A 22,060-nucleotide genomic window follows, 5' to 3' on the forward strand; every position below is an offset into this window, starting at 1 on the left:
TACTAGCAAGAAATGATTGCAAATGTATATTCAATCCAAGGATTACAGGAAGCATACATGAATATCTTAGCAAATATCTACAAAGACTCTACAGCTACCTTAATTCTCCACAAGAAAAGCCGGAAAATACCACTCTAAAAAGGGGTCAGGCAAGGAGGCACAATCTCTTCAATGCTATTCACTGAATGCTAATAAGAAATATTCAAGCTATAAGACTAGGAACGATTAGCCGTGAGGATCAACGGCTAATATCTCAAGCAACACTAGAGATAACTTGCCAGAAATGATTGAGCACCTTAGCCAACAAAATGTAAGAGAATAGGGTAGAAGATTAATATGCATATAATACATATAATATGCAATATAATATGCTGAATAGCCTGACAAGAAAACAAGAATTCGTGATTGGCAGTCAACCTCTAGAATCTGTGCAAGAGTATGTTTATCTAGGTCAATTAACTGACAGGGGAATGATCATAAGAAGAAAATTTACAGAAGAATAAAAATGGATTGGAGGGTATATGGCAGGCATTACCAAATCATTACCGTCAGCTCACTGCTATCCTTGAAAAGAAAAGTGTACAATCATTGCATTCTACCAGTACTAACACATGGGGCAGAAACTTGGAACAAAGAAACTGGAGAAGTTAAGGACCGCACAACGAGAGTAGAAAAAATGTTAGGCGTAACATTAAGAGACAAGAAAACAGCTGTGTGGATTAGAGAGCAAACAAGCTCCGTTTTTAAAAAATGGAGCTGGCCAAGCCATGTAATGTGTAGGGCAGATAATCGATGGTCTATTACAGTTATAGAATAGGTTCCAAGGGAACGGATGTACAATCAAGGACGACAGGGAATTAGGTGATGTGATGAAATTAGGAAGTTTGCAGGTATAAGATTGAATCAGCTGGCACAGGACAGGGGTAATTGAAGGTCGCTGGGTGAGGCCTTAGTCCTGTAATAGACTTGCACAGGCTGATGACAATTCAATCCATCGCAAGCGTCACACATGGGCAGTGCATAGAAGCAAGCGGATGATCAGCATTGCACATCACATTCTTGACTGAATGCTCATGTAGTCATGCCATCATTGGCTTATGCATGACATTCTTGAAACTTTTTTGGCGAAAGCTGTGACCATCAAAGGCCCTTAACTCTTGTTTTGTCTAATCCTGAATATTCCACCACCCACTTTCCGGCGTCACCTTTAACCCAGAAACATGGAAGCATGTCTATAGGAACCAGAGAACTAGACACAAGCAACTTCTAAAAACAGAAAAGTCAAGTTCAAAACCAAGCTAATGAGTTTTGCAAGCACTAGCATACAGCGCATCTAGCTACTTTGCAGCAGTGCTAAAAGTGGCAAGTAGCAGACCCTAACTTGAGATAAAGTAATGTCGTTCTGCTTGAAAATAAACAAGCTATTCATAACGACTGAGCAGTCTAGGTGATTACATGTATAGAAAGCTTCCCCGGTAAAGACAGCAGGGTACGCAAAGTCGAGATGAAGAGAAATGCGGTTGTCAAATCTTCTTCAGACCTACAACAGAATTTGTGCACTTACTATCAACATCATTACTTACTGGTGGCATCCCACAACGGCCGACACCAGATGGGGAGTGTGCTGCATGCACTGCACTGACACGCAACCAGACTTTCTTTGAGGAAGGTAACAGGCCTTTTCCTTATTAATGTTTTTGTTTCACTGACCCCCTGAACTCCTGGCTGCAAGCAAGAAAAAATGACCACTCCTCCTGTTGAGTTCCTGGAAGTGGGACAGCGATGTCATTGTGAGTTACAAAGTTATGTTTTCCGGGCCTGTGGAAAGACAGCGGGGATGGAAGCCATGGGATGGAAAGCGTAGGACAGGCAGTGTTGCCTCGCCAGTCCTAGAGACACCATCACTTTTTTATGGGGTGAAAAACAATCGTTTAGGTGTTTATTAACTTTCTTTGTAGCCTAATTAGTGTAATGAAAAGTAGCTTTAAATGCTCAACCGTTACCTAGCTGGATAGTGGACGCTTTGGTCATGTCAAGTGCAATCCATGAGGTCAGCTATCAGTAAAGTACTTGCCTGTATTGCCTCTCAGCAGCATTTTCTTTCTTTGCACGCCGCCTTCTAGCTGGAGCTACTAAGTAGTCTTCCTCGAGGTTCTTAGGAGGGCGTACTCTACGCTTGCCAAGTGCTTCATTGCTGCCATCATCCAAATCCCCGTCTAATACAAAACAAAAGAGAGAGCGACAGACAGAAACATTTACTTCAGACATATCAGGAATGGCACAACACAACGAAGGCACCACTGATGAGGAGCATGAATGTGAAGGTGATTGTCAACGAAGGCACCACTGAAAGAGCAACAAAACAGACCAAAAATTCCGATAGCGAGAGATTTGATAGCTACATTCGACGATCTCCATCTTTACCTTTCTTTGCTTGTGCTTCATCGCGAAGCATGCCGTGAACCTTTGTGCAATAAAGGTCAGCTGCAGTCCCATATGCCAACAAAGTGTGTGCACACACACACGCGTGCACCCACACACACACATACGTACACACACACACACACACACACACACACACACACAAAGAAAGAAGGCGGCGGGTGATTTATTTCACTAAGTCCCTCTTGAATTTATGTAAAATAAAGGTTTTCTATTAATGAACATGCTTAACTTTCTCTAAAAGTGCATGATCTTTATAACAAGTGACCTGTATAGTGAAGAATTTTGAAGGTCCCAAGCACTTCGTTATAAAAACATTTGACTGTACTCCCCATTAGACAAATACACTGGCTTCTATGCTCTTCCATTGCTGGAAGCATCATTGGAAGTCCTCTTCTGTTAAGTACTTGAGCAGCAATATCCAGGGTGTCTACCAAGTTGACATTTTCAGATTCCCTGAGTTTTCCAGGTTTTCCCTGAGTGATTTTGCTAAATTCCCTGAGTGAAACGGAACTTTCTTTTACATCAAGATGGGCTGACACCATGTTGCCTGATGCTGTCACTCTTTAGTAAGCATGTTAAAAAAAATGCAAAGCATCAATTGCGATAGCAAATTAGTAGAGAGCTATACGGAGTAAGGATAGTAGTTTTATCAGCTGTATAAACTTAGACACGCAGCAGCACCAGCAATGCGCCGAACTGTTGTCGACGCCGTCGGCGTTTTGCCCGCGTTCACACCGAACGCGCACGGCGCTTGTGACTGTTGCCTGTGCCTCTGGGGGCGGCTCAGAAGTTTTCGACGAGATCAGAACGGGACACTCGTCGAGCAGCGTCCGAAGTCTTTACCACCTTCTCGCCTCACCACATTTTTATATAAATACGCATTTGGTGCCGCAGCTAAACATCGCCTCCCCTCCCTCCCTCCCTCCATTACCGCAACTTTCGTTCCCTTTCAATTAAATTACAGCTAATTTAGGGACGGGCGAATAGTGGATTTGAAGTTCGAAGCGAATAGCGATTTGGTCAAATAATTTCGAATCGAATAGTTTGAACAGTATATATCACATATGACAGTAAAACCTAGTTAATTCGAATTTCACGGGATTGAAAAAAAAAAAAAAAAAATGTCCGAATTATCAGGGTATGCAGAAAACAATAAGCAAATGCTTACTACGTCAGCACGATTTTATTAGTATAATGGATGAGCAAATCTTTTCGCTATTTAGCACAAAAGCAGTGCGGAAGCTGCAATTCTCGTCATCTCGTGACTGATTGGCTCTCGCAGCGGCGATCGAGGCCTCGCGACTTCCTTCGCAGCACGGCTGCGGCGCGCGCCATCATTTCCGACACGCTTTGCACTACCGCGCGCACATCCCGATAATTTTTTCGCCAGTAAGCTCAATTTTTTCGCCAGTAAGCTCAACGCCAACGGATCGCACGTCCATCGTGATGTAGCCGGTGCGCTTCATCCTCGACAGCTTTGCCCCGAGTCAAACCGAAACAACTGCTTGTCGCAACCGCGGCCGCTATCGACACGATTATGAACGGCGACTTTGCGGTGCTTAAGGGTATGGCCACGATAGCGGCAAAAACGCCCGCGTCATGCCGCGAGCGGCAACGCATCATGACGCGCGCGGCAAAAGCGGCAGGAATCGGGGGTTTTACGGCTTGCCGAGGGTGCCGAGAGCGACGAGGGTGACGTCACGGAGCCAATGGCAACCGGACCTCCGCCGCTCCGCGCCGGGTTATCAATCGACGATTGTCGTCTCTCGAGGTTCTATGGAGGGATTTCTGGACGCTGTCCGATCGCACCCTTTTTGCTCACGGCGATTCCGCGTTCCGAGAGCGCGCGAGATCATATCGCGCTGCCGCGCGGCGAGACGCGATTGCCACGGTGGACTTCGCGGCAAGGCGCAGACGCGCGGCAACTTGCCGCTAGTGTGGCCGTACCCGAACTGCGTTTATTTAGGAATACCACCGATCCCCTAACAGCAGGCTAGTCACCCTCAACCCAGCGTGTTCACCGTCAACGCCTCCTCCGTTCCAACGGCGGCGGCTAGAAACATGGTACGCGCGAGCGGCGCAGTGCGGCGCCAGCGGTCGAGCGCTGTACGGGGGCGCAAATAGAAATACGCTACCCGGCCGACGCACGCACCGAGTCAGAACGAAACTACCGTTCACTGCAACAACTTCAGACGAAATCGCGGTCGCTATCTATGCGATCATGGATGGCCACTACGCAGCTCTTTAGGCACGCGGCCGACGTGCGTATTGAGTCAAAACGAAACTAAACGAAACCGCTGCGAAAGAAACCGCGGCAGCTATCGACGCGATGATGGGTGGCGACTATGAAATCCCGCGGCCAACGCGTTGTTATGCGCGGCGGTAAACGCAATAAAGGCACAAATAGGCACGAAGCGTTCCGTCGTTGCTGTCATTCACGCACGATTTCCGCTGCTGACTATGGCCATGCGGACTCTGCCGCTTCGTTTCGGTTGTGCGCTAGCGCCGTTTCTGCTCTTCTGCGTCGCACATTTCAGGCTCTTTAATGCAAAAACACATAGCCTTCGAGATTTATGGTTGATGTATGGCAGCCATGACATGAAGCATAGCCTCCGAGATGTGCACCGACCGTCCATGGCTTTTGGCTGCCTATTCGTGACCGCTGAATAATTCGAAAATATTGAATCCATGAATTCGAATCGAAGCGAATTACGAACATAGAATTATTCAATGAAATATTCGACAATACCCTATATTCGCCCATCCCTACAGTAATTTTCCCTGATAGAGGCACAAATTCCCTGAGTTTTCCCCGAGTTTTTCCAGAATATTCAAAATCCCTGAGAATTCCGTTTTCCCGGTTTTCCCGGTTGGTAGACACCCTGATATCGTTTTCTTCTGAATTGTCTTCACATCCTCGAAATAGCGCCTCCGGAGCACCAGTTTGCATTTGGGAAACAAAAAAATGTTGCAGGGGGCTAAATCTGCTGAGTAGGCAGGGTGTTCCAGCACAGTGATGAAACTACGTGGCAAAAACTTCTGCACTATCAATGCAGAGTATGCAGGAGAACTACCATGGTGCAGAATCCATCGCCCCTCTTTTAACAAATTTGGTCGCATGTGGCGCACACGATCTTTAGATGCTTCAGGACCACCACGTAGAAAGCTGCCTTGAAGGTTTGACCTTGACATACAAATTCGTGGTGCACAATTCCATGGCAGTCAAAAAACACAATCAACATAACTTAGATTTTTGCTTTGTTCTTCCACGCTTTTGTTGGTCTCGGCTCATATTTCTTTTTACACTCCTTGCTCTGCGACTTCAACTTGATGTAGTATTTGTAAAGGTTTTGTCACCAGCGACGACCCTTTGAAAGAATTCATCGCTGTCGCCTGATGTTTTTCAATCAATGCAATATTCTTGTTGTCCCAACTTTTGCTCAGGAGTCAGCAGATCCGGCATCATCTTGGCACAAACCTTTTTAATTTCCAAATGTTCAGTTAAAATCCGGTAAATGGATGAGTTTCCCAAACCAAGTGCTTTTGCTATCATTTTAACAGTCATATGGCAGTCACTGATCTTCGCACATGGTAGAGGGGCGTCCTGACCTTGCAGTGTCCTTGGGGTCTTCATGGCCTTCCCGAAAATACCTGGACCCACTCGAAGACAGTCCTTCCCCTTAAGTCATCTTTTCCATAGGCCTTTTACAACATTTGATTAATTTCTGCACCATTATTGCTCAATATAACAAGAAATTTGATATTGATCATTTCTTCTGTCTGTTCATTGATCCCCATTTCAACAAACACTAAATATGGGTTGCATAAAAAGAGTCGCAGTTTTGCCTGAAAGGTGAAGCATTGATTGCGATAGGAAATTAGACAGCTGTATGAAGAAAGGTTAGTAATTCTATTGGCTGTGTGAACTGCTGTAAACATTCACTTACTACAGTCAAACGTCGTTAATACGTACCCGCTTAATGTGTAATTGCGGTTTAAACATAGTCGCGAAGATTCCCCCACCCAGCCCCCATTGAACCCCATGTAATGGCTGACCATTTAAGCTATAGTCACTCATTGCCGACCAAACGGTTAATGCGTACTATTTTTGTTTCTTATCTACACGCACAGGCACAAAATCGGCAAAATCTCAGGTGCGCAGACGTTCCGATTCCAGAGTTGCGATGCCCGGACGACAGTCGCCAGCGATAGTGAACTTAACACTTTCGGGACCACGGGAAAAAACAGGCAATTCTGAAGGGTGTCAGAAATGTTTTTTTTTAATTAAAAGGAGTCATTGTGCTATATTGCTGTAACATATATGAAAATGCTGCTAATTAGATGGTCTTTCATGCAGAAAAAAATATTAGACTGAAAAGGTATATACAAGATTAAGAAAAAGTATAAAATTGAAAGTTTGCTGAGAGAACAACACAAAAAAGTTGAGAAAGGCATGGATATATAAGTAAAAAACCACAATAAAAAAAATCCAAGATATACAAAATGTGCTACATTGCCTCCTTTCTTGTGAAAATTTGGCATGCCTATCTACAACTGTCTTTTTTTGGTGCACTCTGGCATCAGTGGTCCACACTCAGTTCCCACGGTTCTTATGCCACTCAAGGAAACAGTTCCGGGCACTCGTAAAACACAAATGAACTTTGCACGTGCTGCAAAAGACATTGGTTTTGAGCTCGATTTTTTGTGTTCATAGCACCAGCTTGCAGTTTCTGCGTTCTTCCACTTTTTCCGGCTTGTGGAGCATGTGTTTTGCAGAAGGTGGTGGAGGAGTGTGAGCTTGCATGGCACCGTCAAGATTCAGAAGCTGCTGAACGAGCTCTTCTCTAAAAGCTAGGTGGTCAAACCCGGCACTGCGGGCTAGCTCAGGAATCTCTGGGTGCAATGTGTGGTGAGCTTGGAATAGTATAAAACTATTAACACAGGCAATATCGATGCAGTGGAAGAAGAGGGTCTTCCACCACCGCACGCTCCTCATCAGAACATTGTAGTAGCCAATCATTTGATCAGACTTATCAACTCCTAACATGCCAGCATTATAATCATTGATGAGCAAAGGCTTTGTCACAGATATTTGAGTCCAGGTGTTTCCCCTTTTTTCCCTCCATTTTGCAGTGACCTTGTCGTTTGCGGTATGAACTGTACTCATCATGTTCACGACACGACGGTCTTTCCATTGAAGGTACAGAATGTTATGATCGCACAACCATCGTATGTCGCCGCGTCGAGCTTTTTTTTCCCATCCTGCATCTTTAAGTTCGGCAGGAAATCCTCGGCGATCCTTGCGTGTGGTTCCGCAAGCCAATGTCTTTCGGTCGAGGAGATGGCCAAACAGGCGCGTAGAGGTATAAAAATTATCCATAAAGATCCTGTACCCCTGATCAAAATATTGTTCACATAGCTGGCAAACTACATCGAAAGGCAACCCATGGGGCCCTGGCTGCTCAAGCTTGCCGGTATATATGCTGAACTGTACAGTATATACGGTGCCAGGGTCAGCTAGGACCCACAGCTTGTAGCCCCATTTCGTGACTTTGTCTTTGACACATTGTCGGATGCCAGACCACCCTTTCGACTTGACCATACGCTCATCCACGGAAAGATCACGATGTGGCTGGAAGAGCTTTGCTGACACTTGGTTGATGTGCTGCATAAGTCACCATATGTAGCGGAGCTTTCCTCTTGCCAGCTGACTGACATCGTCCAAGTCTGCAACTTCCTGCATTGCCAGCAGAGCTATAAACCGACGTCGCGGCATGATCCGTGGTGGGAGCAAACCACCCCTGTACAGGTTTCCCACATTCCAATACAGTTTCAGCCATGGAACCTTCACGATGCCCATGTAAATCACGAGTCCAATGAAATTCAGCATCTCACTTGGGGTCACTTCTTCCCACGATCCGTCCGGAAGAGCATGCGTGGGTTTCTCGAAAATGTGGGTCCAAGCATATTTGTTAGTGTTCTCACAAATAGTTTCAATCCCTTGAGTCAAGAAAAAAAGAAAAAAGTCCAGGGTAGTTAAAAATTTTTTGGATCCACTTCTGAGGGCCACGCCCACATCATCGTCCAAGTAGACCCCAGGTTCCCGTCGCGGCAAAAACACGATCCACTTCTGCGCCGGCGGCAGGAGATCGCTACCATAGGTTGTTGAGACCCTACCAAATAGAGACAAAACGATGAGAACATATAGCAAGCCCATTTATCTACTCAAGAGAGAATTGAATCTGTAACTACACTCACCTTCGACTACTAGATGAAGTCCCAGGTTGGTCGTCGCCCGAATCACAGTCCGAAATGAAATTAGAGCTGCCAAAGTCGTCTTCGGACTCTTCGCTGCTACTTTCATCCAAAAAATCCGTTGCCGAAGCAGCGGAATAAACGCGATTGACGTCGGTCTTTTTGAGCGACCTGACGCGAGCACGACGCCATTTTTTCTCAGCGTCCGCGACCTCCGCTCTCTACAAAACTCTTGCTCGCGTATTGCCGCCTGCGCGAAAAAAAAAAAAAAAAAAAAACTACGTCGAAACCGAAAGTCTAGTTACAAAACTACTTCATAGATGGAGCTACCTGTCCGAGCGCGCGGAAACGTGAGCTTGGCAGCACATTCAAAACCGTCGTTCACATAGGATCGACGGCCTATGGGCGCGGTCCCGAAATAGTTTAAACATGGCCACCATGACGTATTTCCTGCTCATACAGCTGTTGCCGATTGCCGTACAAAAAAGCATGGCTTTCCAGATTTACTCCCGGTAACGCGAAGAAGCCGCCAGTAGGAGGTGCGAATTCACTCTTGCTGTCGAATTCAAGTAGTAACCGCGCAGAAACACATTTAATTGCGAAGTGCACTTCTGCCGTTACCTTGGACGTCGCTTTGAGGTTCCGTAAAAAGTGCAAACCCGGCAACATCGTCGCCATGCGCCGTACGCTGTATGTGCGAGTGAAAGCTTGCGAGGGTCAGCCGACTCAATCTCGCGCGCGAGATTTTGATAGTTTCGGCAGTTTCGGTAGATGGCATGACAGGGTGATGTAGCAGGCAGCATGAGCAAGACGATATGAAAACAACGAAATGTTGACAGTGTGACGACAATGGCATGACAATGGCTGTGCACCTGCACTTTCTTCTCCATTTGTTTACTCCATGAAGGCCAAGGACAATGCAAGGTCAGGACGCCCCTCCACCACGTGCGAAGATCAGTGACTGCCATATGACGTCATATGAAGGCGGGGCGGAAGATCGCTTCTTCTGTTGCGCGCGATGCACGGCGGGGGAGGCGAGAAATGTAGGGGTTTACTTCGGCGGCAGCCGCGCGGGCTCCGTATCTTGAAAGCGATCTCGGGCGTGGAAAAAGTGTGCGCCCCTGCGGGCCTCATCTTCAAAGCGATCTGCAGACAAAGTGCAACTAGTGCCGGTAGCTTCATATGTGCTGCGCTTTCGACATCTAGTTCATGCTGCAGTGAGAAACGGCACGCTCGCTGCTGCTGCCGCCGCGCCTCCTCACTCCAGCGTTTTTAGAGTGAATTTCCGCGGTCATCGAGCGAGACCTCTTCATGTTTACGTGTGCACACCGTGCTTGTTAATTTATATAGTAAGCGGGGCCTCATGGTCAAACTGCCTCGCGGCTTTATCGAGTTCGAAGATGCTGTTGGCGCGGCAAGGCTGCCTAGGTGGCAAGTGAAGATTACCGATTTTTTGCTGCCTACCCGCAAATACAGCCTGTCTGAGTGCGTGTGTTGAAGTACATCGTGACATAGTTTTTTTCCGGCTGGTAAGTAGCCACTAAACTGGCAATGGCGGTTAATTCGTACATCGTTTAGTGCGTACCTAAACATCGTTCCCGGCCAACTACGTATTAACGAGGTTTGACTGTAATTAAATTAACAAGCACGGCGTTATGCACGAACAGGCAAACATAAACACATTTCACTCGATGACCCTGAACACTTGCTGTAAGAATGCTAGCGTGATGAAGAGTGGCAGCAGTGGCGAGTGGACTCCCCTTTGTGCTGCCTCACTTCAATGCGAGATAGGTGCGTGAGAACACAGTGCACACGATGCCATCGGCTAGCTCGGTTCGGCTATCCGTTAAACCCACTGCAGATTACAGCCAAGATAATACGTGTGCGGCCAGAGTACAAGTGCAGTAGCACGCTACCAACCCAGTGCCCCCCCTTTCCAGGCGAAAAGTAGGCGCACCCCCTCCCCGCCTTCAACCCTTGTGCCTGCCAGAAGATGCCGTCGCACCAAGCAACCATTCTTCTCGGCTCACCCTCGCATGATCTTATCGCACTTGGACTTTAAACTGAACCTTACGGTGATGACAACAGTGGAAATTCGCCTGGAGTGTCCATGTAATTGCTATCGCAATAAAAAGTGCACACATAAAATTCTGCCATGTCAAACAGCAGTCTGGCTCACACTAGAGATCAGCCAGGTCTTTTCAAGTGGAAAGAGTGACAAAGCGGCCATTGCTACACCTTCTCTCACTTCTTTGAGTGTTCACTCCATGAACTTTCGGGACAGACTTTGTATTATACCAAGATGAGTTGCAATAATAGAAACAAAAAAATAACAAGGAGAACAACTTAATGTTCGACAATGACGGCACGAATTATAATGACATGTTTTGGTAGATGGCATGACAGGGTGATGAAGCTGGCAGCATGAGCAAGACGATATGAAAACAACGAAATGTTGACAGTGTGACAACAATGGCATGACAATGGCTGTGCACCTGCACTTTCTTCTCCACTTGTTTACTCCACGAAGGCCAGATACTCCTTTGATTATACACTTTAAAATCATGCAGATCCCATGCACTGTGGGAGTCAGTCTCAGTGCACCTTTGGTGACTATAGCGTCATAGTGTCATCCCACTGTGGGCAACACTATCAGCTGCGGGGGCGGACACGGAAGTGTGGCTGGCTTCACTTCGTACCGCTGATGAACATATCGACACGGCATGAAAGCTGTCTGTCGCAAACTCTCAAATTAAAAAAAAAAAAAAATTTGCACAAATGAACTGGCTCATTCAAATGTACCTTTTCCGATTGCTTGATAAAAAGTTAAAAAAAAATTCATGCAGAAACTCCTCTGGGAGTTGTCGAAGTATGTGTAAGCATTGTGCTACTTGCTCATCTCCATGCAGCCCGGTGTTATTATCAATGTTATGAAACTTGATCCGGCCAGTATAAATGACAGCGCCCCGGCGACAGGAACTGGTGCAGACGGCAGCGCAAGGTGCATTGATGACGCAAGCAAAGTACTGCAGGCGCCAGCATCAGGTGCGCTGATGGTGTTCCGGTCATTATAAGCCATTATCGCTCTTTAGTGCCTTATCGATCTGCATCGAACCATTATGAACCGTGACCAAACATACTCTGCCAGCGACTGCATATGGCATGGCTGCGCGGACTGTATCTTGAAAGCAATCTGTGATGCCAACAGAGAGTGCTGACTGCTGATAGGTTAGTGCGCTGTGTTCGCGCTGCTTACTTCGCTTTGAAGAGAGACGCATGGACTCGTTACATGGAAAGCAATCTGCGCAAGGGGCAGAATGCGGCATGTGCTGAGAGCTCCGTGAGCGCTGTGTTTTCGCCGCTTCGTTGGCGTTGAATCGAGAGGCAGCACGAAGGCAAATTCGCTCGCTACTGAGGGCACTATCTTGAAAGAGATCGTCTTACGGGATGGATGGATGGACGGGTTTTCTCATTGGGTAAGTATAGAAATGATTACACATTTAAAATTTTGCAGCCTTTTCTATGTGAGAAAAATCCATCGGCAATGGTACTTATTTACATAAAAGGTAGAATTTCAATACAATAAAATTTAGATATGACAAAACGAACTGCTGATTTAACCAACTTTATTATATAGAGGTCTAACTATACAGTTGCCAACTGATTTTCCGGACATCACGGGGACCAAAATATAGTCAGAAAAATCGAACAGTCTGAAGAACTCGTTCACGCTAAAAAGAAAATTTATTAGGCTTAGAGTGGTATAAAAAAAAATCTCTATTAATGCCCTGCTCATAGTATGCTTGAATACGATCAGATTTGTTTGTATTTGCGCAAGACTGACGTCGTCTCCGCATACAGTCGACAAGAGCGCCACTGGAAGCCAAGCCTGGGCAAGCCAGCGGAAAATCCAACATGGCAGCCTCCATGAACGAACGGGTAGCGTGGCTCGGAACGAGCGATTTAGTCCGGAAAATCTAACTTTGGGGCCTCAATTCGTCCGAAAAATCAGTTGCGAAAATGAATTAGCTCTATGGGAGCCCTGACGCACGGTGCATTTATGAAGTCTGGAATATCCAACAAGTCCAAATTTTTGAGTCCCGAAAATTCATCGGCGACTATGCATAGACACAGGTATTTCGTTGTGATTCATTGTTTGATTACAGTGGAATCTCGATTATACGAATCTCACGGGGTCACGAAAAATATTCGTATTAGCCGAAATTCGTATCATCGAAACACAATTAAAACTAGCTAAATTAAAGGGGGACGCGGGGATCAGATCGCGAAAATCGCGAGAAAAATCAATTTTTGAAAACCACGCATTTGGGTATCTGCAACGCCTAATCTACGCTGCATCAAAATGGTTTGGCTGAAACGAGGCCAGGATTCCGGCTCATGCGGGGCTAGTTCCCAAAGGCACCACCACGTGGCGTACTCACTTGAACCCTCCCCCTCCCTTCTCGCTTTCCTCCTCCCAGCGGTTCGTCGACGAGGACGAGTTGGGCGGGCGGACGGGTAGGTTTCCCCATCCACCCCCCCCCCCTCCCCTCTAACGCCCTTACCCACTGACGAGCCTTGCTATCGTCCGTGGAGGGGGTAACTACTCGGTTGTACTGCGTTCTTTTTCTCGCGAACGCCTTTTCAGCGCCTTTTCTTTCTTTGTTTTCTTTTAAGCATGTCTTGCTGCGACTGTGGTCTTGTAAGCTGAAGGCTTCTCCCGCCTTCAGATCGGTTGGATCCATGACCTTACTGCACATTTTGAATGGTGCTAGGCCATAAAGTTTTTTTACCAGAAAAACATGCAGCAAGTATAGACTGGCTTAATTCGGCAATAACATGTGCCTACTTTTTTTTTTTCAAAACTGTGATCCGCAAGTAATTTTTGAATGCGGGATCCGCTTTTACACCTCATCTCTTACCCCCCTCACGCAATACTCCAGTTGGAGCCTGTGAGGTATGTGTATAAATAAAAAAAAATCTATTATGACACGTTTGTCAGTCACATTTTATTCTTTGAAGATAAATAACGACCAACTTACCCGACCTAAATTTATCTGTGAATATACAGGGTGCCCCATCTATCACGCAGCACGATTTAAAAAAAGAGGAACGGCGTTACGCGAAGCAAACCTAGTGCGTATTGTTTCCAGTGCAGTGGAGTAGCTGCCAGTAATTTTTTCATTGCTGAGATTTAATTGGCTAATTGTAAATAATTATCTAACTCGAGAAGTACTGCCCTAATTGTCAAAGTGTCAATGAGAAAATTGTAGAGCAACATGAAAAATTACCGATACAGCTTTGTGGTGCTCAGTGCGTCCTACATAAAAGTGTTCTTTTTTTTTGAGCGTGAACGAAGCCCGCGAATGCACGCAAAGTGCCACGAGCGACCAGTCACGTGGCAATTCTGAGTGTATTCGTGGGCTCCTTACCAGCAATCAAATGTTGACCACAGCATTCAAATGTTATTATTTCATACATGACTAACTTACGGTAAGCTTTGGCAGCGATATGCTTTCATGACAGGAGACCATGTGTTCACCTTTGATGCCTTCCGATATAAGTATATAATGTCAGGGTTTCGATCTGCCGAGGGAACACGAAAGACTGCAGGTTCAAAGCTACAGGGCAATAAAACGCTTGATAGATGAACTATACTATTTTTCTACTTTCTTTCTATACCTCGATAATGGCATCCGATTATGTGTCGATGCCACATTTTCTCTCTTTGTTCCCAAAGAATTAAAAAAGCCTGCAGAGGACCGATTCGTAAATGAAACAAAGACGGATAATGAGTGAATGTATCATCGAACGAATGCTCACGCGCGCGAACTTAGGCATTGCGTCATCAGAGGACCTATTTTTTTTCTTTTCGTGGTGGCTGTGTCTTCCTGACTAATACAAATTTAACCGGCCCAATTCTACGCGACCCTGAGCATCCTATATTCTCCCTGCCTCATTGTGGAAAAGACAAGCTTAGCATTTGCGAAATATATAGAGCCTTGGAGGAACGCAACAGCGCTAAGTGGTTTTAAGCGTACTAAATGTCTTCATTCGAATATTTCGTTCACCCAGTGGCTATTACGTTCTGTTGCCGAGCACGACGTCACAGATTCTATTCCGAAGAGCGGTGGCCGCTTTCAGATGAAGGTAAAATAGAAAAAGAGAAGAAAAAAATAGCCTTTATTAGGTGCTTTTCTTAGCCAGGACATTAAACCTCACCAATCGATCGACCGTTCTTTTATTACGATTCATGTACCATTTTCCCCCGTACAACACAGCCAGCCTGGCGTTACTCCATTTATAAGCCCGCATTTCTACATTATCAGTACTCACGGTAAAAAAGCTATTTACACGTTAGTCATGCAAGCCACTTCCCGCATTTGAGATTTCATTCTAAATATAAAAAATTATGCTGAACTGCGCTGTTTTTCTTTACTGATGCTATGTTCTTTCCGTATGTATCCACGGATTTATAATAGGGAGAAGTAAATAAGTACATAATTACAGTAAATAAGTACATAATTACCATTATTTCCTTGAATAAATTCTTGAATATTGTGACTGGTAAATGTTTATATTAGAAACTTGAAGGTTCTCTTATCCGAAGACGACTTAGTTTTTTTACATATATATAGGTATATGCTTCAGGAGCATTTCTGTTCGGAGATATTCGTAGTTATATTTCACAATCAGTAAGCTATCATATTGAACTCACAGGCGGGAGCTGTTATAATCTGGGCGGGGCGTATCCCACTTGTGCACCTGCTCACGGCTGGCAAAAACAGGAATGGCTTCCCTCTTTCCCCAGCAAGCATATGCATCACATCAGACTGCCACCTATGACTGCGAAACCAGCGCACCGAGTGTCACTTGCCTTCTACTATGATTGTCTTCGGATTTCTATGACAAGAATGCCATAATCACCTACTTTAACAGTTCATTAGTAAATTTTGTTTAAATATGAATCTGGTGCTTTTACGTAAGCGTGAAAATTTAGTCTGCCAAAGCGCTTAAGCACCTGTGCAAGCAACATTTACGCAGCCAGCATAGTTTTTTTTTATTATAAGTATACAGATACCTTTCTTCTTTCTTTATATCCCATGGCCACCGCGGAGCCCGATATTTTGCTCCGCTAAGCTACCTTGCGTACTTTCTGACACTCTCTACTGCCACCTGTGTTGGACGCGAGACTCAGTTAATTCTATCTTTGTGTTCGCTGCCTGAGATTTTAACTCGACAGCGTTAAGAGCCCCGTGTAGCAGCGTCGACAATGGTGCATCGGAATGTGAGAGCCGCGAGCATATAAAGGAATAAGCCAGTTACTGAACCAGCCCTGGAAGCGAGAGAGAGAGCACAACTCCATTCGTGCCGGGCTCTACGGTTTTCTCTTCTGCTTTTCGTTTTTTTTTTATTGCTTTTATAAGCGCTGGCGTTGAGCCGTGCTCCCTCAAGGGCTGCAGAAGATAGCGCCAACCTTTCTTTTTCTCATACCAAGCCACTTCTCTTTATAACCACAGTACGGAGCACTCACGGGCACTCTGGGCTGTAACCACTTAGTGGTTGAACGGTGAGGCTCCGCATACTACGTACCCCTAGCAGCGCCCTGGGCTCCAACACCCCGCTAGGCGTAGAAGAGTGAGGGCCTACTCTTCGCACTCTCTGTAAATAGTTCGCCTGTAAATACAGTTTGTCATACTTGTGCAACGTTTCCGGTCTTTAGAAAAGGTTTATTTCAACAAAAGACGATACGAACACTGACTCACAATGACGGACGATAATATATACAAAGTACGGAGCACTGTATACACGGCACGTTTTTGTAGAAATGTCCGTTTTCTGTCTGCTATTTCACCACCGTCGAGCTTATCATAGGGACCTTGTCCCTCAACACTACGGAAAAGGGACAGGTTCAGGGAACACAAGTCGTACTACTTATGCTGTAAGTAAATCAAAAACTTGGCGTACGCTTAAGCTTCACCTTTAAAGAGTGGAACGCGATAGCGTTATTGGACGCCCTTGATGCCGACACTGACACCGTATTTTCTGCGACATGGGGCCCGATCAAAATTAAGAAAGGCTTGGTTTTCAACATTCTCAATGTTGCCTAAAACCAAAGTACAGCGAAACACTATCAGAATTCGTGGACGCTTAAGCTTCACATTTAAGGGTGGAACGCGATAGCATTAAAAGATCCCTGGCTGCTTATCAGGCTTTTTATCGTATATTCAAATTACAATCCAGCGCTATCACGCCTGTGGGTTGTGATTAAATTGTTCTTTACGACTTTTCTGACGGATTTTACTTTGACAAATTCAATTTTTGTCCACTAACGTCTTGCGCCACGCGGAGAGCCTGTGTTGTCGGGGTAATTCGGGATGATGTGGTTCGGCATGATTATTTCTCTAGACGCCGATGCTTAACGCCAACGCCGGATTTTCTGCGACACGGGGCCCTTAACGCTGTCGCGTTAAAATTAGCTAGCACTTTCTTGCATTTCGCAGACATCCCAGTCTCTATATCGTTTCTGCTTTGTGACTAAAATAACTTGCATCATCAACCTTTCAGGTTTGTCGCGACCAAGATTTATTTTGAAGTTGGACCACACCGTTAACGACGCAATGCTGCTTCCAAAGCTAGCTAATACTTCAGAGGATCCAGTACTAACACCCGTCGTAATGGCGTAGCGGCTGTGGCGTTGCGCTTTTAAGCCGGAGCGCGCGGGATTGAATCCCGGCCACGGCGGCCGCATTTCAATGGGGGCTAAATGCAAAAGCACCCGTGCACCGTGCATTGGGTGCATGTTAATTAAGAATACCAAGTGGTCAAAATTAATACGTAGTTCCTCACTGCGGCGGGCCTCAGACTCAAATCGTGGTTTTGGCACGTATATTCCCAGAGTTCTAACCTTAATTTAATCCAGTACTAAGACGCGACCAACATTCTTCTCCAAACGTACACTCTCTGACAAGTTCCTGGTCATCCGTCTGTTATGCATGCCAGGCAGCCGCCGCACTACCTAAATGTTACGAGACTGTAAGGTTAGAAAAAAGGCTGTACGGCACGAACACAGGGCACTTCCAACACTGTGAATGAAGGCAAGCAGGCACTTCACCCAACATGTGCCGGTCTCAAAAGCTCGCTTGTCGAAGAAACCTGGTTAACAGAAACTCCTGATTGCATAAAATCACGCCGAACAAATAATTTCTGACGTCCCTGGATGTTGTTGCCACACAGATGTATAGGCTAACGCTCGGTAGTCTAAAATGCAGGAGCAGCCCGGCACGATTGAAATCTCTGCGTAGAGCACTCTGGGAGTCGCACGAAGGGAAGGCCGAGTTCGGGTTTTTTTTTTTTTTTTTTTTTTTTCGAAAACGGAATCACCCGCTCGGGAGAGCGTTCCCCGAAACCGGTCGGGAGCCCGGAGCAAGGTTCGGTGACGCATCGGAGTTAAGACGGAGCAGAACGCCCCCACGAATGGGCGCGCGTTGGGGAGAGAAACACGCGTGCTATAGGCGTCATTCTCTTCTCTTTTCGGAAGCACTTGCGGCTACGCCAATAGATCTGGTGCGAGTTGCCTGGACAAAGCTGACTTCGAGTTGCTTTCTTGAGTGGCAGAATTCTCTGAAATGTTCGTTCAACGCAGCTGGTTGAGGTGGCAGCGTATGGCCATTCCGCCGATCTTAACCAGCTATGACCGCAAGTTAGTACGCTTGAGTACGGTTGCTTCGACCCAGTTTTATGCTGTTTAATTTGGTGGGCGAGTATACGCTCTCTCTTCTCAAATCTCCAGCATCGAGGAAGGTTTTGTTCCTCCCGAGGTGTTTTCGCGGGAGGCACGCAACTTATGTGTATATGGTGACGGACTGTTTCCTTCTTTCATTTTTGTCATTGTCATGGTGCTCCAGATAGCTGAAAGCTATTTCCTAATTCATTTTTTACTACGCGGAGTCCACGCAGAACTTATGTACCACTTCGTTAAGAAACAGGAAAATATTCAATATTTGATTTGATACTAGGATGTAGTTTTTCTCGAATCGTTGTGTTTGATTCGAAAAATTCTGTACTCAAACACCGCTACAAATAATGCGCTTAGGCATATAACATGTCTCTATATACCAGGTATTTCATTTTATGATTTCTAAAATGTTAACATACTCCGCCGAACAGGATAGTCCCGTCCCTTGCAGATACCGTTCTACTGTGTCAATCGCCTCCTGTAGTATCATAATTTCTTAAATCGTGCGTGGTGGATAACACAATTCTAACTAACCCTCGATCTAAATTATTCGAAAAGGTGAAATTAACTTCACGAAAGTAATCTCTGTAATTTATTAATAAATATTTACTTTACGGCTCGCATTTTAATGGAAGCCAGCAAGCTCTTGCGCAGCTACACATGGAACAAATTTTGAAACTATCAGCAGCATTGAGATAGAGCCGCCATACCTGCACTAAAATCCGCTGTTACTTTCCTTACTACATTAAGAAAACACCATCTTAATCGTTGTAGGCCAAATTTAGGCCTACAAACCAAAATGCAGGCAACCCCATACATGTTGTCGCAAGTTTGACTGCTGTTAATTTTTATGTCTAATCTGGTGTCATGTGCGGAATTCTTTATATATAATATGCTTCTTTTTTACGTAGAACACTTAGGAAGAAGCTACAAATTTTACTTAACTTAGGTCACTGCAAGTGAGCTCTGTAACTAGGCAAAGAATAATTGCAAAATAACAATAAATAAAAAAATGCGTGTAACGTTAAGTATACCTCTATATTTTATTCACCCATCGGCTTATACACGCAGGGCTGCATTGCGGTGTAGTAAGATGGTGCAACTTGTTCTCACAAGTGTATATAAAGGCGTCCTCACCTTTTTTCTTTTAATGTTCTAATGTGTCTGCCGTGGGACTTCGCTAACTCTTTCCAGCTCACTCTGCTCTTATATCTCGAGATGTGGTGTTCCTTATCATATATTTTTCTCACTATATGAAAAATGGACTAGTCGCCACATATGCACGGAGAATTTATTTTTGTTTTCATTTATATAAGCAAGTCATATTAAAACAGTTCACTACGGTTCTTCGGTAAAGTATGTTGTGAAATATCGGAACCCTTTGTATGTATACACGGCCCTGCATGCGGATACTTGCACATTTCGTACTTTATTATCAATCAATCAATCAATCCCTAATTTCCGCCACAAGACGAAGGCTAGAGGTGAAAAATCCGCAGCTTGACGAGCTCCTGAGCCCCACATAGTTCGACAACAGGTCACGAGATTATCAAAATAATAACCCTATAGATGTGCCATAGTAGCCCATGGGGCACAATCTTAATCGCCACGAACCATAAATATTGTTCTGCGGGTCTGCAATAGCACCTTGAATTGAAGTCCTCACTAAGCGCATGTACCCTGTTTCAATTTTCCCGGGCCGCAGCACAGTTTGTCGACTCACCAAGCGAGGGCGCTACAAGTGCTTGCTGCAGCCACACCCTGGAGAAAAACGGCCCTTGACCTTTTTTGTGTGGTGCGAATGCAAGGACCTTGACACCAATTTGAACATAAGACATTACAAACCCCGAGAGCAATTGGATATTCAAAAATTCGCCGCCACAGACGCGATTGAAAGCGAAAAAATGGCCAATTTTTAGAGAGCTGTTCGTAGGCACTGTGCTTTCATCTATAACTAGCCCCTCCTCTCAGAAATTGCTACCACGAGGATGTAACTCCGGCACAATAAAGCTCTATACGTGTTCTACTTATAAGCACGAGAGCAATTAGAGAATCAGCAAGTGAGAGGAGTTAATTTTTTTTTCTCCACTCCCATGGAGTGACTCGTCGGGCCGCCGCAAGCCTGCGAGAGATGGCGCGACTTGTACATGAACCGGAATCCTGGGGTCGACACACTGAAAGTGCCCGGAAAAGTTTAATTCGTCAGTGCGCAGGGCGAGAAAAAAGCTTTAAATCGTGCAAAATCACCGCAGTTCACGGAGCCATATCTCGTATTTCCCGCCACCGAGCGCCACCATCTTGGTATCGATCGAAAGCTCAAAGTTTCGCCGTTCTGCTTCTCAATTCGTCCGTCGTCGCCAACTTGTAAAAAACGCACAAACACCAAAGAAGCGCGGGTCTGCGATAGGTAGTCACACGGGCCCTCCGATAAAAGCGGTCCTCCGATTGGCTGCCGTGCTGAAAGGCGTCTCTCCATTGGTTGCTGCTGTGGCAGGGGCAAGATGGCAACCGCAGTTGTCTGCTTCGTAAACCACGCCGGCGTCTTCACTTGACACACAGAATTCGGATTACTGAGAACTCCCAGGTTAGTGATGGATCGTCGCTCGTTGGCGAATAAACTTTGGATGAAGCACGCCTTCGGAATACGGATGCACAAGCCTCCTACGGCAAGAAAAATACGCCGATTAGCGGGAGAAGCGGAGGAGCACCCGACTGAACGAGCGCAACCTTGCACCGTGGATTACGTGCCGTGCTATCTTGCACCGTGTGACTCCAGCAGCGAAACCCACAATCGACCTGTGCCATCGGCACCGATAACGCAGCCGACGAAAGACGCGCCAACAGAGGCTCTCGCGCCTCGGTGTACGGCCGCGCGAATCAGCTGAGATCGTATCTCGGTAGACATAGCTCGCTGCGACTAGGCGCAAAATGGCGCAAAAAAGAACGCGGCCCGAAGCACAGCAGCCACTCCGCCTGATGGCACGCGGAAAAGAAGGAAAAGCAACAAAAGCGCCACCGCTTCGAAGTTTTCGCGCCCTCCACGCTGTCCGGCATCGCGTCCGCACCAAAAGAGAAAGGGAGAAAGCGCGTGACTGCGCGCTATTCTCTTTTGCGGCCGTCGGTGGGGCGGCATTTATTCGTATCAACCGACGCGGGTCGAAAATCGATTCGTAACAACCATTTTCTAGCACGTTGCAAAGTAATGGGGCTCAGCCGGGACCGCAGAAAAATTCGTATCATCCGGAAATTTGTATTAGCCGTGATCGTATCATCGAGATTCCACTGTACATAGAACAGAGGTGTGGTCACTGGCACTACCTTGTGGGTCAAAATGTAACATTATATAAGCCAGTTTGCTGGGGCTTGGAGTAATGTAATGTAATGTAATGAGAGTGGTCAGCGAAGTTTTCTTTTTCTTCACTCTATGAAAAGGGTGAGTCTGAGGATGTGGCCTGCCATACGATAATGATGATGGCCGCCATCGTTGTCAATTAGTCATCCTCATCAGTGTAACGAAAAGGATGGATGAATCAGATTGTGGAGGAGAACGAAGTTGCTGTCAAAGTAAAAGCATAATTCCTTCTAATGTGCACAGCTTGGGAGAGCACAAGACAAGAAGAA

The 22,060-nt window shown here is 45.8% G+C and overlaps 1 protein-coding gene across 1 annotated transcript in view; it reads right to left on the reverse strand.

Moving 5' to 3' along the window:
* Positions 1 to 22,060, reverse strand: part of LOC119436207 (zinc finger protein 142-like) — a 169,250-nt gene that overhangs the window by 69,518 nt on the left and 77,672 nt on the right. The window contains 1 exon segment of the mRNA XM_037702991.2: positions 2,075 to 2,216. Within this exon segment, the coding sequence (XP_037558919.1) occupies positions 2,075 to 2,216 (142 nt within the window).

This window comes from Dermacentor silvarum, chromosome 1 (assembly GCF_013339745.2).
Source record: "Dermacentor silvarum isolate Dsil-2018 chromosome 1, BIME_Dsil_1.4, whole genome shotgun sequence".
NCBI lineage: Eukaryota > Metazoa > Arthropoda > Arachnida > Ixodida > Ixodidae > Dermacentor > Dermacentor silvarum.